This window comes from Podarcis liolepis, assembly GCF_965112155.1.
Source record: "Podarcis liolepis genome assembly, chromosome: 7".
NCBI classification, from domain to species: Eukaryota; Metazoa; Chordata; class Lepidosauria; order Squamata; family Lacertidae; genus Podarcis; species Podarcis liolepis.
The window spans coordinates 54,194,645-54,211,360 of NC_139561.1; the positions used below are offsets into that span (position 1 = coordinate 54,194,645).

The 16,716-nt window shown below is 44.3% G+C and overlaps 2 protein-coding genes across 5 annotated transcripts in view; one reads left to right on the plus strand and one right to left on the minus strand.

The window, feature by feature from the left end:
- Nucleotides 1–14,142, plus strand: OGFOD1 (2-oxoglutarate and iron dependent oxygenase domain containing 1). 3 transcript variants are annotated; one of them, XR_014528059.1, is made up of 13 exons: nt 1–305; nt 1,909–2,054; nt 2,821–2,867; nt 3,660–3,760; nt 3,951–4,067; nt 5,999–6,090; nt 6,799–6,927; nt 7,371–7,484; nt 8,297–8,376; nt 8,995–9,268; nt 10,239–10,361; nt 12,034–12,092; nt 12,573–14,142. XR_014528059.1 is itself a non-coding variant. In XM_083511301.1 (13 exons), exons 1-13 carry the CDS (start codon nt 119–121, stop codon nt 12,732–12,734), a joined length of 1,647 nt encoding a protein of 548 aa, XP_083367427.1. In that variant the 5' UTR covers nt 1–118; the 3' UTR covers nt 12,735–14,142. The 3 variants fall into 3 exon arrangements, 2 of the variants coding, with proteins under 2 accessions (XP_083367427.1, XP_083367428.1); XM_083511301.1 differs by having other exon boundaries at nt 8,995–9,284; XM_083511302.1 differs by lacking the exon at nt 1–305 and adding an exon at nt 367–517 and having other exon boundaries at nt 1,880–2,054; nt 8,995–9,284.
- The window catches only part of BBS2 (Bardet-Biedl syndrome 2), a 23,119-nt gene continuing 20,456 nt past the window's right edge, over nt 14,054–16,716 (minus strand). For both annotated transcript variants that reach the window (XM_083511300.1, XM_083511299.1), the window contains exons 16-17: nt 16,353–16,501; nt 14,054–14,553 (exon numbers count right to left, since the gene is read on the minus strand). In XM_083511300.1, coding sequence (XP_083367426.1) covers nt 14,411–14,553; nt 16,353–16,501 — 292 coding nt within the window. In that variant the 3' untranslated portion in view covers nt 14,054–14,410. The remainder of the gene's footprint in view (nt 14,554–16,352; nt 16,502–16,716) is intronic.

Genomic DNA, 16,716 nt, shown 5'->3' on the forward strand with positions numbered 1-16,716 from the left:
GCTCTCGCCTCGCGCCCACCGCTACGATTGGCTAGACCAGGAATAAGGCCCGCCTTTAAGCGTGAAGTATGACGGGAGCCGTAGTTTCTTGCGTACTGTGCACACGCGTGCGGGGAAGATGAGTGGAAGGCGCAGCAGGAGCCACTCGGCTCGTGTGGAAAACTCTGGTTCGCCCGTCAACGGAGAAACGGCCAAGAAGCGGGTCAAGCAAGAGCTTCGCGCGGAGTTTTCTGCAGCCCTGAGGGAGCCGGCCCTGAAGGAGAAGGTGACCGCGGCTTGGGCCTGCCAGAAAGCTCTCGACCACGGTAGGCTTACGGGGCTTGGAGGCGAGGGAGGCTAGCGAGGGGGGCGGGACCGGGGCGGGGCCCCCCGTCTTAGGACCCCTTTTCCATGGGCGCCTCCAAGACTCTAGTCCTCATGGAAGTATGAAGCCAGTGCCTGCGTTGTGCTGCCCAAGTGTCCAAGACTGGAAGTGCGGGAGCTGGGCGCGCCGACAGAACCGGTTTCGCGAAGTGGTGTGGGGCAGAAAGTTGTGCTTGGACCCGAGTTCACACACCCCGCTCGGCCGTAGACCTCGCTAGGTGGATATTGGGCTGGTACCTGTCTCAGCATAACATACCTTAAAGGGCTGCTGTGAGGATAAAATATCGGAGAACGGTCGAGAACTCTGAATTTGTAAAAGAACAGCCCTTTGCCTATTAGAAGCCAAATTACTGTGTTTATGCCTTGCTGTCGGCTGCCTTATAATTAATAGCCAAATTGGGTTTAATAACTTTTTGTACGTTGTATATCAAGGGTCTTGAGCAGCTCCTTATGGGAAAGGCTGCAACACGTGGGATTTGTTAGCTTAGAAAAAGGGTGGGTAATGTGTACAGTATTTCTAAAATTACACATGTGGAGCGAGGGAGACAGCAGGTTTTCTCCCTTCCTCATAATAGTAGAACTCAGGGCCAAGCTGAGATTCAGGACAAACTAGAGGATATACCTATTCACACAACCCAGATTTAACTGTGGATTTCAGCAATACAAAATGTGGTGGTGGCTGCCAACTTGGACGGCTTTAAAAGAGGATTAGATCAATCCATGGAAGTTAAGGCTATCAATTGCTAGTGGTTGTGATGCCTGCATACTACTTTTTTGGATCAGAGGTCGTGTGCAGTTGCTGGGAGTCATGACTGGGAGTGTTCTATGGGCGTATGATTTTTTGTGGGCTTCCCATAGTTTGGCAGATGTGGGAATTTAATGCAAAACTAGATGGGTCTTTGGCTTGATCCAGAGGGCCTTCCATATGTTCACAGATTGATGTTGGAAGAGTCATCTGATGGTACAGTGTTCAAAAACTGCTTGAGACTGCAGGGACAAATGCTGTCCTTGAAAGCAAGCTCTGGGACTCAGCTAGACTCTCATTAATCCCTGAAGTTGTCAGTGTGAAAATAGTTGACAAAGCCCTACAAATTGGCCTGAAAGGAGGATATGCAGCATGCCCTGAGCCAGCGATAATGTATGTGGGGTTAAGGGATGCCTTGCATTCCTAAACTGAATGCCACTTGGCCCCCAACTAATGAGCTTCATTATTTATTACATTCATACCCCACCTTTCCTCCTATCACCTCAAGTGGTGTTCTCTCCCCCTACACTATTTTTTTATCTTCACAACAACCCCGTGTGAGGTAGGTTAGACTGAGAGACTCGCTGACCCAAGGTCACCTCACCCAGTGAGAATTATTTGCAAGTTAACTATAATCTAATATGCTGTCTATAATTTGGTTTAAGTATCAGGACTGATGATGAAAAGGCCAACTTTGTCAGGATTAAGAGTTACATGCCTGCAGCTAGATAGCACAGTAAAATGTATACAGGGCTGTGTTATGTGTTTCAGGAAGCTGTTGTCTGTTTTGTTTTCTCCAGAGGCCATTGTCTTAGATCCTGTTCCTTTCCATCACTGTGTCATCCCAAACTTCTTCCAAAATGAGGACTTTTCAGAAGGTCTGCAAAAGGAACTTTTGAGCCTGGATTTCCATGAAAAGTGCAATGACTTGTACAAATTCAAGCAGGTGCTTTATTTGGCATATTTATTTTTTAAAAGTTTTTTGTTTGTTTTTTACTTTGCCCTAGCCAAAGAAGGCTGCTAAAGCATCATAGAATGATCAACAATCCTTACCCTCCAGGCTTATGGTCTAGAAGACATGACGCCAAAAGATAAGGGATTGGAAGAGTGCAAGAAAAAGCAAACTCTGGCACTAGTCATTTAGTTACAAAATTCCCTACTTTGGATGGATTCTTATGGTCATTTTCCTATAGGGCATGACTATCAGATTCATACATCTATTTTTCAGAAGCATTGTCAGTGATGGTAATGATTGAGAGCTCAGATCAGTTTTATGCACAATCTGTCAGGCTGGTAGAGCTTTCTTTACAGCAGCTGCAGCCACTGCCCAACCTCTCCACTAAGAATGTTGCTGGGAGACCAGGATGGCCTCAAGTTCTGTTCATGTGTTTGGGTTCTCCTTTCCATACATTTTTTTTGGGGGGGGGAATCAGGAGGAAATACTACTAGCTATTGTATAGTTGTGGTTTGTTTTTGGTTTTTTGAGTGACCATACCGAGGAGGGCAAAGCTTACTTGGTCAGCTCCCTCTTCACAGGGGACTCTTCATTGTCCTTGCACACCTTTTAGATGACATGGGGTGGGGGTTGGGGACTGGATTTGGCCAGCTGTTTTAGGGAGATAATCCAGATACAAATGAAATTGGCTGTTACCATAAAAGCCATTTGGAGTGTAGGGTAAAAGTTGTAACTCTTGTTGCTTCTTGTTGCATAGTCTGATGACCTGAAGAACAAAGGAGGGCCTTACATCACTGCTTTAAGGTAAAATTGCTGCTTTGTAATGTGCCAAAGACTACTGTGGATTATGATGGCCAAGTCAAAGATGCAGGGGTGTTCTTGTGTATGCTGAGAACAAAAGCAACTACTGCGACCTAATTTTCCAAGATACTTAAAAAGATAGTGGCAATTTGGCCTGCTTGCTTGTGTTATGCTAGTTATATCCCCTCACTTGTAAAGCAATGCATACTTACTTGGAAGTAAGCCCATCTGATTTCTTTGGAACTTATTTCTGGGTCAGCGATCATAAGCCACACTTCAGTGTTGGATTTTGAGCCCTAGGCATGTCCATCTTAATTGTTTTTCCTTTTAAATGTGAAGATAACTCCAGTATTGGAGGCAGTATGTCTCTGAATACCCATGGCTAAAGAGCACAAGAGGTGAGGGTTCTGTTGCTCTCATGTCCTGTTTATGAGCTTTATACAGGCATCTGGTTGCCCACTGTGAGAGCAGTGCTGGATCAAATGGACCTTTGGTCTGATCTAACAGGTCTCTGTCCTTTAGACAAGATTTAGGGTGGGGGTGAACTGAAGAATGTGTGGGTTGACTGAGATATCTGCTGACTGGACTTCTACTATATCTTTAATCATTGGCCCCCACACCCTACTCAAACTTTGCTTGCTTTTTAACATGTATTGGAGTATATGGAGACCTTTCAGGTGGATCATGGTCTTTTTATCAGTAAAGATAGATGCCAAAAGGTCATGTTTTATTCCACATGCAACATAAATGGTTGAGGTTTAGCAGCCCCACGTTCCATGTTGTTCCTCCTTTTAGAAAAGTTCTCTTTGAAGAGTTCCAGTCTTGGCTTTCTGATGTAACCCAAGTGAAGCTGGAGCCAACCATTGATCTGTCCTGTGCCAAATATGAATATACAGGTAATCAACCTACCTGCAGGACCTGTTGCAGAGATGAGTTCGCTGTGCTTGTAGGAGGGTCTGGGAACAGTATCTCTGATGGATGCTGTTGACTTAGGGTTGGGGCAAAAGACTGAAGCCTGGTAGTTTATCTGGCACATCCAGTACACTCAGCACTGATCTTGATCAACTAAATCGTATGCTGTTGCAGATGCCTTGCTCTGCCACGATGATGAGTTGGAGGGACGGCGAATTGCTTTCATCCTTTACCTTGTACCACCATGGGATAAAAGTGACGGAGGTACCCTGGATCTGTTCAGCACAGATGGTAGGCGCAATACAGTAATCCAGTCCCTCCTGCAGTATTTACTGCTGTAGGTTCTAAACGAGCAAGCTATAAAAGTAAAGCTTCCATGCTACTTTTAGCTGGTTCTTTTGAATAGCAGGATTGCTATCTTAACTCTGCATTAGAGTGCTTCTAAAATAGTGCTTGTAAGGTTTTCCTTTTCTGTGACAAACCGTATTTTCTGTGAGAAACATAATTTTAATGCTCCTCACCTCTCCAGCGTTTTCCTGTAACCCTCTCCCCCATGCTTGGTATCCTGAGAACCACCTACCATGTCTCATGAATACCACACAATCCAGGTTAGCCTTAAGCTCTCTGTGATTCTCCCCTCACTGCCACTCTAACTCAAGGGATCTGATTCCAGCATAGCGGTTGCACTGATTGCCAACCCTGGTTGATCACAAGTTAGAGTGTATGTGAACATTCCTTGATATTGCAGCATCTGGATGGCCAGCAGACTGCACAAGGGACAAGCAGCCATCTAGGCATTTTTAAAGCCTGGTATTATTATTATTATTATTATTATTATTATTATTATTATTATTTATTATTATTTCATAAGTATTATGTACTGCTTGATTGCAGAAAAAACCTCAGAGCGGTTTACAAAAAAAAGATAAAACAATAAAATTATCACTAAAAATTCACAACCATAATTTAAAACATACAGAAAGTAAAAACCACAATAGACTAAAACAAATTACCGTATTTTTCGCCCTATAGGACGCACTTTTCCCCCTCCAAAAATGAAGGGGAAATGTGTGTGTGTCTTATGGGGCGAATGCAGGCTTTCGCTGAAGCCTGGAGAGCGAGAGGGGTTGGTGCGCACGGACCCCTCTCGCTCTCCAGGCTTCAGGAAGCTATCCGCAAGCCTTGGGAGTTCCCGTCGGGCTCCCAAGGCTTGAGGATAGCAGCCTGCATCCTGAAGCCTGGGGCGCACTGCACAGCGCGCCCCGGGCTTCGTGCAGATATCGGGCAGCCCCACAAGCTCGGGGGACAACGGGGAGGCGGAGCGCCGCCATCCCGCTGTTCCCCGACCTGGTTTGCAGAGTTGCCTGCATCCCGAAGAGAGATGCCTGCATCCCGAAGCCTTCGGGCAGATATCCGCAAGCCTGGGGAGACCAGCGCGACTTCCCGCGGGCTCCCTAGGCTTGTGGATAGCAGCCTGTTCTGGGGTCGGGGGAAGCTCGGGCTTCACCTGCCCCAGCCCCGCGCCTGGGGGTAAATATATATTTTTTTTCTTTATTCCCCCCCCCAAAAAAAAAACAACTAGGTGCGCCCTATGGGGCGAAAAATACGGTAACTCATACAAACCGTCTAAACATCTGGGTAGGCTTGTCTAAATAAGAATATCTTCAGCAGGTGCCAAAAAGGATACAGTGAAGGCGCCTGCCTGATATCAATAGGCAGGGAGTTCCAGAGCGTCGGTGCTGCCACGCTAAACAATCAAGTTCTTAACAGAAGTGGTACGAATATTATATGGTGCCTGTAAAAATACTGCAATATCTCCTCACCTGCGAAATACTGCCAGGCGAAACAGCCATCATGCTCTGGCCCTCTTACTGGTCCTGGCGATGTTTTGATACATCGCCCAGGCCTAGTTGCTAATAGGTCGTGGTCTGTAGCTTCAGGGCAACACTTGAGTCTTGGAAACCTGATCGTTCCATCTCTTTCAATACTTTGGATTGGATGCCATCTACCTCAGTGGGTCATGAATGCTGTCCATAGTGAGAGTCTGCACAAACGCAGGTGGTGGTTAATGGCCTGTAGGAGCAGGAGGTAAAATATTGGTTCAAAACCGGCAATTTCTCCCTCGCTTTGTGGTTGATCTGGAGATGTCATGGTAGAAATGTGACTGTGCTAGAACTGCATACTCAATTGTGTACGTTGTGTGATACTTTTCCCCCTGGCAGATAACTTCCAACCTTTGGAGATTGTCAAGTCTGTGGTCCCTTCATGGAACTCGCTCACTTTCTTTGAAGTATCACCAGTCTCTTTCCATCAGGCAAGGAACTTCTCTCTTTGTTCTTTACATCCTCTGTGCATGTGTCCATAATACTCCTCCACATTCTTCTCCTAGCCTCTGATATACCCTATGTTCCAGGAAACTCTGCCTTCCAGTTTACTTGATGCCTGCCCTCTTCCTGTGATTTGTGGGCCTGGAGGTAGACCTTCAAGCCAAACTCATTGTGAGCCCAGCTTTTAACCTTCTGTCTTGACTCTCCAAACCTAAATTTTCAGCTCCTCGTTCTGCTTTGACAGCTGCCTTTAGCGTAAGCCTGACAGTCCATAGGTAGCCTTCCCCCTGTGCTTTGGGGTAGGTTTGCCTTTCATCTAGAGCACTTGGGAGCAGGAGGCAAATAGGAATACCAGACAGACTCAGTACCCTAGCCAGATCCTCTAGTGCTAGGGTTGCTCAAGATCTCCACGGCCTCAGCTTCATATAGTTTGGTCACTCCACAGACATGTTTTATTTATTTGGTTCAAAACTTGAGTAAATCTGGCTCGGTGCAGCTTTGATCTGTGACATTTCATTTAGCTGATGCTTCATAATTGATACTAGATTTATTTTCAAATCCTGCTATGGCCCAGTCTTCAGGATGGTGTAAGACACAATTCTAAATCAGTAGAAGCCCCTTTGTGATTTCTCTTTGGTCCCTGTGCCAAAGACAAAAGTGCTAAAAGCATGTCCTTTTGATTTCTCCCATTCCAGGTGGCTGAGGTTGTTTCCGAAGGGAAGTGCCGCTTGTCTGTGAGCGGCTGGTTTCACGGTCCCTCGGTGGCAAGGCCAGTGCGCTATGTGGAACCGCTTTTGCCACGGAGCCCTCACCTCCCTCGTGATGTAAATAAATGTTGCTCTTTCTATGACCTAATTCAACAGTATATTCACCACTCAGTTGCTGCATGGGACGGGGGAGCACAAACACCTACTTTTCAGATTCCACACTGGTCTCTGCTTCTCTTCTGCCACTAGGCTGCCACACAAGAGAGAATCCTTTGGGGCTGAAGTTTAATTCCACTCAAGGGGGGGCAGGAAATTCTGTGCCTGTAACAGGCCAAATGAGGGGACACCAGTTTTATGTTTCCTGGCATCCATGCCAAATTTTTCATCAAATTTTAGCTCAGAGTAAAGGGGAGGGCACGTTTTTCAGATATAGAGTCCACTCAGTAAAATTATTCCAGATTCTTGTCCTAAAGGGGGTTCCTGGTGAGGGAGATTTCTTCATAATGGATATTTTGTTGGATTTTTCTTTCTTAGCCTTTCCTTGTTTCATTTTTCCCTAGCACGAAATTTTATATGATTGGATCAATCCGGTTTATCTAGACATGGATTCCCAGGCCCAGATCCAAGAGGAGTTTGAAGATCGGTCTGAGACCCTGCTAAAGGATTTTCTCAAGGTGGGTTTTGGAAAGTCATTTCCTACCTTACAATGTTGTTCAGTACAATGGGGTGAGCAGAAGGATGGTTTAAAAAGGGAAAGAGAAAAGTTGAAAATGCCATGGAGATGCCTGCTTAATAATGTGTTGGGAGTTCCCGAGAGGAGGAGGTGCTACCTTGAAGGATTGCTTCTTGCAAATGAGATACAAATATTACATGACACTTGTCAAAGTGCCAGTTCTGCAGATTGACATGGTCAAGTGGGGATATATGGAATAAGATCCTAATCTGTTAAGGGTGTGATGTACTAATAGTAATGCCTTGAATTTGGCTTGGTGACAAATCACAGCCCGTGCACATCTGAGCAGAGATATTATACTCTGACAGGGTCTCACTCCTGTCGGTTATCGTACTGCAGCACCTGTGTGTAAAAACCTGTGACTTTTGTGTGGCTGGAATGTAGCCTGTGGTATAAAGGTAGTTCAGGTCAATTTCTGTCCCAATTTTGCTTCTTGCCCCTCTACCACTAAGACATGGTCTAAAAGCTTGCCCATAAAATGGTGCAGTCCTTGGGCTGAGTAAGGTTCCTCACTGCTGGGAATGCCATTACTTTCATGCAGTTAATCAGATGGAGGCCCAATGATCAGCTACGTGAGGCATTCCCCTGCAAGAAAATGAAAAACCATGTGTGATTTAACTAAATCCTGTTTGGACCTACTTGCTTTCTCTAGTTTTCTAGAGAAAGCCTGGCATGCAGCAGAAGGGCTAGTACTGCTTAGGCAGAAATGTGGGACTTGCTTCAAAAGCTTTTTGGATGTGCCTTGGTTCCTAGAGAGAGAAATTTCAGCTCGTCTGTGAGGCTCTGAAGAAGGAAGGACTCAAATGGAGCAGCAGGGGGCCCCCTAACAAAAGGTAGGGCCATTTCAGGCTGCTTCTGTCTATATTGCATCTTGCTTCTTATGGTCAGCTGTGTTCATGCCAGCTCACCTAGGCTGTGTGTTTTGAACTCATTTTGCTCTGCGATTGTAATTTGAGCGTATCTCGTGTATTTGATTTGCTGAGAACTTCAGTAAATCCATTTGGTAATCTTTACGTTTACAAGAGAGTGCCTTCTATATTTTAACGCTGCTTGAAATCCCTGAAGACAGATTGGGCTGAGCAGGACTCCTTTAGATTTGGATCTAGGGCTTCAGCATCCTGCCTTGCTTCATGTCCCTAACCCCACTGGTAATGTTGGAGGCAGAGGGCGTAGAAGTGTACTCCCGTTGAACCGTTCTCCCACTCTTTTTCCCCCACTCCTATATATATAATTAATGAAGGATGGTGCTGTCAATGACTACGAGCCACAATGACTGTGCTTTGCCTCCATTGTTGGAGGCAGTAATGCTTGTGATTGCATCATGTGCTTTATTTGCATAATGTAATCTCTTTGTATAACTGGGGTTGCCTTAGTTCAGAATTTGAACAGGCTATCCTTGAGGTGTGTAGAGTGATGTAGCCCCTCTTAAGAATGCTTCTTGTCATTTTTAGGCATTATGACAAAGCTGAAGAGGAGAGCCTGCCGGACATCTTGAAAAATTGCATGGAGCTATTCCGCTCAGAAGCCTTCTTCCTGCTCCTTTCCAACTTCACAGGCTTGAAGCTGCACTTTCTCGCTCCTGGGGAAGAAGACGATGAAAAGGAAGGGGAAGGAGAAATTGCTGCAGGCGGCGATTCTTCCAGATGCACACAAGGAGAAAGCAGCCAAGAGGAAACTGGCAGTCGGGAGTACACAGAGGCACATGGGAGCATCTCTGACAACAAGGTCAACAGAGAGTGTGGTGTGTAAATCACTGCTATCTAGTTGCAATGATACCTTATTTTTCAACATAGCCACTGCTTTATGGTATGCCTTAACCATGAAGTGCTCAGGGCCCAGTTCCTAGACAATTCAAACCACAGTTGTTACATTCTACTTTGGCTGGATTAATATTCTTGGGATCATTTTTTGTCACAAGACTAGCACCTGCTGATCAAATATCATTTGACCTAAAATAAATCAATACTCTGAAAGTTGTGAGTTCCGAAGAGGAAATTTAGCCAAAAACTATCAAGTCCTGCATTTCTATATTAGAGGGTCTTTGTGGGAGTTTTTAAATATGTTACTATTAAGAGTAGACAAGCATATATGATTCCTTGGGAGTACACAGATTTAATATTTATAACTTAGTTTGTATCCCTTAAAGTTGCGTGGGTATGTTTGAAGCTGCCTAGGCTGGAATCTCCAAAGACAGAAGTGTGACAGGATGCCCCAGATAACTTCCTGCCCCTCCTGATGATTTGACTAGCAAAATCAGAAGGAACTATGCAAAATAGGGAAGCTGTATACAGATTGAGGAAATTTTTGCACTTCATTGTGGAATTGAGCTTTCCTTGGTGCCGCAATTGAATTGCCTGGGCAAAAATAGTAGTTTGTGTTACCTTGGAGTATGTTGAGAGGGACTCTCCAGAGCTCGCATCCATTTCTCTGTTGCCTTCGTGCATGTGGGGAGCAAAAGTACACATAACTGGAGAGGGTTTTTTCCAAAGCCTCTGGCTATTCTTACTAGATCTGCAGAGGGTTAGAGAGTGTTTTGCCTGTCATTTAGCTTGCAGGAAAGCTGCTGGGTTGAATGGGGAATGGGGTTGAATGGGGAAACCTTGAGATCTGAAGCTATGCTAGGCTCTATATAGGAGACTTGTGGGGTCTGTCACCTGCTCACCAGTCATGTCCTTTTGGCTATCTTCCTCCTCAGACTCAAGTGTCCCTCTGTGTACTGGAGAGCTGAGGCATTGGACCAAAGGTTGCTACACTCTAGTCCATGATGCTGAAACAACAGAGTTCTCACTAGATCTGCTGCTCTTCTGTGGGTGTGAAGGTTAGTTTGGTTTTAAGCTGACAAAACAAAAGCAGAAATATATCTCTATGCCAATTTTTATTGTTCAATACGCCCAATGCATTTTGGCAAGAATGTCTTAAGGGCTTATGTGCAAAGATAATGCTGTAAAGATTCTAAGCTACATAAAACTTTTATAAATACTTTAAAATGTGACAATATATAATACAAACTTGTATGCAAGTCAAACGGCCAATAAGTTATGGTCCATATATAAACACACTCACTTGTATTTCTTAGTGAACCCAATCGCAGAACTTTCTGTTATAAAAGTACTTGGGCAAAATCTTATGGGAGGCCCACCTCAGATTGCACAATTGAATAGGTGTCTTGCCTTCATGGAAAAAAAGGGATCACCACTAAACTCTTTGGTGTTTGATGCATTCAGCAACTGTTTCTAGAAGGCCACCTTTTTTTCAGCTTCAAGATCCATGTATTTATTTTCTAAGTAATGGTTTTTTTTTCTGCCTGATGTATTTGTTCCACTGTCCACTGTCCTGTAGTTATATCATTAAATTTAAGATAAGCCCTTCTTAAATGCATTCTTCCTCAAATGCATTGGTGTGCTTTCTTTTGGTTTTAAGCTGCCTTGAGCATTTATGTGAAGCTGGGTAGAGACCCATAAATACTTGCATCTCCCACAGTGTTTCTTGAAGTATGCCCAGAGGGAGCAATCCAGGATGTCATAGCACACAGCTTTCAGCACAACCCAGGTAGGGGCAGGTGTCCTTTTCCTGTAGGTGCATCTGTGCTTGAGCACAAAAGTCAGCCGGAAAACAGTTCAGCTGAGCTAGTCTCATTCAGCCAATGTGTGTATTGTGGGGACTGGAAGCAAGAATGGTCTATTGGCATTTCCCAGAACTCTGGTCCTCTTGCTTTGTCTCTTAGTAAACAGGGTTTTTCTTATATTAAAAGGAAGACAATGAATAAGAAATACTTGCTCAGCTGCCTGAGACAGAGGAGAGTGATGAAACTTCCTTCAGACATCCAGGAAGCACCACCCCCTAAAGCAACCCTTGCCAATCAGATGTTCCCTAGAAGTTTTGGACTACAACTATCAGCCAGAACCAGGCTGTAGTCCAATACATTGTGAGGGCACGTGGTTGGCAAAGGCTGCCCTAAACATAATGAAAAGTTAAAAGGCAAGCTGTAAAACCTTTGTTCCATCATTTTAATGCTAAGACTTGGATTTGGGCTTTTTATACTGCTGCTTTTCTTTATGTAGCCCATGAATATGAGTACAGTCATACCTCGGGTTAAATGTGCTTCATGTTGAGCGTTTTCAGGTTATGCTCTGCGGCGACCCAGAAGTAACGGAGCACATTACTTCCGGATGTCGTCGCTCATGCAGATGCTCAAAATGACATCACGCGGAAGCGGCGAATCGCGACCCACAGACACGGGTTGCGTTCACTTCAGGATGCGAACGGGGCTCCGGAACGGATCCTGCTCACATCCAGAGGTACCACTGTATTTGTGTTAGAAACCATAAGCTGCCCCTAGAAGGTTCTTTTGAGGTAAATTTGACAAAAGCTACATCTAAAACAAGTCATATGCTTGGCATACAACTTTTCTTAATAGTTCAATGGGAGTGAGCAGTGACTTTGGAAAACTTTACAAAACAAATGACAACTGCTCATTTCTTTTTTTCAAGATTGGGACGTGGAGTATGGTGGCTTTACTTCATACCTTGCAAAAGATGAAGATGAAGAGGTAAGCAGTTGTCTCTACCCCTCTTGTGCTTTATCAGACCATTTTGAAAGCACTTTACTCCGTGCTCCCCATGACCCATACATAGGTTTGGGACGTGCACAGGGCAACTGAGTACTTTTTCCTGAAGTGTCAGCAATTCATGTTGCCCGTTTCTTTTTTCTTATGGCAAAACATAGATTGGCTTAAGCTTGCGGGGGGGGGGGGGGGGAGACAGTATAGTAGTGTGGGGGAGGGGATATCTTCTTGCTCACACCTCTCATTTGGAGGGCTGTGTAGTGTTGCTGTTTTCAAGGAATCTGCACTGAAACCTTTCCTAATTTAACTGGAGCAGGAGTTTGATTCACTTATTCTACACGTGTACAAAATAAGTTCTTTAACCTGACCCTGATACCGGAATGTCTCCTCTCTCTGTCTGTCTTCTGCAGAAGTAAATTGTATCAGCTTGTTTCCTTAATACTTCCTTTGGTTTTTTTCTTCAAGCTGCTGCTGATCACTCCAGAGATGAACTGTTTGGCCTTGGTTTATAGAGACCCAGAGTCGCTGAAATTTGTGAAGTATATCAACCACCGCTGTTTGAAGCAAACAGCCAGAGAGACAGAGCAAACTGGATTCTGGGACATTTGCTTTGTTTACTATGAATGACAGTTGCCACATGGACTCAAAGAGTTGTATAGTTGGGTCCCGAGGATCATCCAGTCCGATCCTCTGCAATGCAGGAATCTCAACTAGATCTTATATGACAGATGGCCATCCAACCTCTGCTTAAAAGCCTCTAAGGAAGGAGAGTCCACCACCTCTCATGGGAGTCTGTTCCACTGTCAAACAGCTCTTCCAGTCAGAAAGATCTTCCTGAAGTTGAGTCGGAATCTCCTTTGAAGACATTGGTTCAGGTCCTAGCCTTTGGAGGAGAAAACAAGCTTGCTCCATGTGACAGCTCTTTAGGTATGGCTATTGCATAATACCCACCTCCCTCAGCTGTTCCTCAGCAGGCCTGGCTTCCAAACTGTTGATTGTCTTGATCATCCCCTTCTGCACATGTTCCAGCTTGTCAATATCCTTTGTAAATTGTGGCACCCAGAACTGGACACAGGACTCTTGGTGCAGCTGGTTCTTCCCAAAGACAGGTGGGAATGCTGCTGGTCTACCTGCACTCCGTAAACAAATATGGTGTTGGAGGAACCTAGGACAGTACCCCTGAGCAACTTCAACATTTACATTAATGCTGCATCAAGTTCTCACCAGTCCAATACATAGGATAGGGAGCAAAACCTGCACTTCATCTTTGCTGCAAGTGGAGATGGTGGTCTGAATGAGCTCTACTGTCAGAAATCAAATTTGCAAGCTGAAACCATATAGGGAAACCAAGATTACAAAAAGAGGGCTTCATTTTCATCTAATTACTGGTGATTTGGAATGTGTATTTCATTCTCTGTACCATTACCTCATCCTATGCAAGGGCTGCAAACACATTCTTCTCAGTGGTGGGAGGGGCAGGGTGTTCCTCCTGTCATTGCTTACCACCATGTCATCCTTTTTGGCAAGTGTGGTTACTGTTGTATGGAAGCCCAAGACAAACTTTTTTTTTTTCTGGGAAGGGGGTCAGCCGGTTTCTGCTGCTGTAGTGCTTAGGGGTTGTGGGTTGTTGCATGGAAGGGCAATGCATAATTGTTACATCAGGCATGATAAGAGTGATTTTTAAAACAGAACTTAGGGACATGTGTCCTAGCAACTTAAAACAAGAGGGTCACAATAAAAAGCTGTAGTTCTAGGATTTCATTATATAACCCACCTTTTGACTGAATGGGGGCCTTAAGGTAGCTTACAAAGGGGTATATTTGATTTTATACATGAAAATCAAATATACTTCCCTTTTTGCCATTTACAAGGGCTCAAGTATCATAAGAATATCAACTAATGATATTTAGTGGTCACAAATTTCTTGAGCACAGAGAAGAGGGAGCTTGAGGTCTGTTTGTTTTATTGAAGATTACCGATCTTAAGTGCTGCAACATACTATTGCTTTCATCAATAAAAATACTATACATGGCTATATAAGATTCATAAATAACCAACATTCCCTCTTCAGACTTAGGTCCTCTCTGACAGTATAGAACAGTCAGTTGTTTCTCTGTTCTCTTCCCACTACTATAGGCTTCAGCTCCTGCTAACAGTTTCATAGTAATATTTCTATACAGGAGCACTATATGTGCATCCTATTTTGCTGGACTTCCTTTACCCAAGCAGGCTCCAGGGTGTGTGATACGTCAGCTGCTACACCACTTTGCCCATCTCGCTGAGCTGACTGCCTTTTAAAACGATCATCCCACTGCAGTCTCTGTCAATCTTTTCTTTAATAAAGAGGAAGTGACTCCCACACGCATTATCTTGATGAGTGCATTAACGTCGTTGTGCTTAATAGCTTCACGGCATGCAGCAATCACCTGTGTCTTGAGCCTACCAACTGCAGGATAAAAAGAAAAAGAATAATTAAAGACTGGTAGTACATAATGAACTCTGCAACCTTAAACATGAATAATGGGAGTAGGTTGAATGTGCATAATATTTTTTGATGCAGTATGTTACAAAAGGGATGAAGACATGAAGGGAAACAATCATCACACTGCCATTTTGCCCTAAGTCCTAATAAAATCAGATATTTTCTTCAGCACCTCAAAAACTCAGTTCTTTCTCAAATTGCAAAGTGACCGCAACAAGTTTAAGAATCTTGTTAACCAGCTTCTGCAGTACCACTGGAATGTGTTCAAGAACAGAGTCCATCCACTGACATATTCCCATAAAGAACAGGGACAGCTTATTCAGAGATACCTGCTCTCATCCATCTTGCTACTTCATGATTTTTCTAAATTCTAACTGTCCTCTTTGACCAATTCTATCTGGGAGGAATGCTAAACTGGCACTTGTGTGCCAGTATCTCCACACACACACAGGAGGAGGAATCCAGGATGCTAGGAAAAGGCCACTGGTAATGCAGAATAAAAGAGGCCAAGGATTAGGGGGTTTATATCATGCAACAGAAAACCAAAGCCCTGTCTAAAAGCAAGGGAAACAACCCTCATGACTCCATACAAAATAAATGGAGTAAAGGAGCATCTCGGTGTCATAGCATTTGCAACTCTGACAAATGTGTCACAGGATTAGACTAAGATACTGTGCCAGTAACAATTTTTTGTACCAGCTATATTCTATGTCCCTCCCACACATACACAATGGTTTAACCCCTGCAGAAAGCATACCCCATTCAGCTGCCAGGAAGGGAAGATATAGAAGACACTGCGATTGGTAGCATGGTATGGGGAGCAAAATTAGATCTTCCCCTAACCTTTGCAACAGAAGGAGCAGATTGCCCTCTGCCTTTCAACTGTCTTAGAGTGGCTACAGCAGCTGCTTAAAGGAAGATGAACCACAGGTACAGGCAACGTCCAGAAGGAACCAGATCCTTTTTGCAAGTGCTTTGTTTCTAGTACAGCACTGTTCTTTCAGAGAAACAACTTCACACTTCCCAAAATGTTACCCTCACTGCAAAACAGAAGCTCTGCAAAAAAAGTATTCAGCAAATTTCCCTACTCTTACCACATGACAAACTAACAGATTTAATTGCCAATAGAAAGGAAATGCCAGTATGCCCTTCCCTCAAGCAGCCTGGTGAGTAACTGCTCTCCCTTTTTCCTTCCTACATCCTTTCAAGATACAGTGGTACCTCCGGTTACAAACTTAATTCGTTCTGGAGGTCCGTTCTTAACCCAAAACCGTTCTTAACATGAGGCGTGCTTTCACTAATGGGGCCTGCCGCCGCACGGCCTGCTCGCATTCCGGGGCAAAGTTTGCAACCAGGAGCATCTACTTCCGGGTTAGCGGAGCTCATTACCCAAAGCGTTCATAAGGAAGACTGTATGTAACCCAAGGTTCCACTGTATTTCAAACTGCCACCCCATATTCCCTAATCCTCCTTTTTCACATTCCTTTTGCATAATTTGGGAACATCTCTGTGTTGGAAGAGTCTGAAGTCTGTTTGAACTACAAATAAATACATCTCTGGAAAAGAAGGCATGTAGTGGGGCAAGATGGTGGACCTTTGGCTATTTTCCCAACTGAGTATCCACTTCCAAAACCTGTGGCTTGCCAAGCTGAGATGAAAAGTAGCCATTGCCTGAAAACGCCCTCATTTTTTCATCTTTCCAGCAAGGAGGGCATGAGCACAAGGAAAATGCTGGTTCACCCCACCCCTTCTCAAGCACATACCACGCAAGCGTCCTGCTCTTTGGATAGCCTGGTTTACTGCCTTGAGGTTATTTAGAAGTTCTGCGTGATTGCTGCAGCGAATATTGTACTGGGACTGCAAATCCCTGTTGAGATAATATAGGTCTTTGTATCGCTTCTTCATATTTTTCCTGTGAGAATAAACACAAAGAGCGTAACTTACAGGCCTTGGAAATCAATCATTGCCCAGAACCAGTCCCATTCAGTTGTTACAGGGAATGTGACTAAGATGACAAATATATGATGAAAGAATAAAAAATGGGCTCCCAAATGCACATTTGAGTTAAAATGGGTCCTGGTTCTGAGATGTGTGTGTTACAATAACCATTTATTCACACTGGCCAGG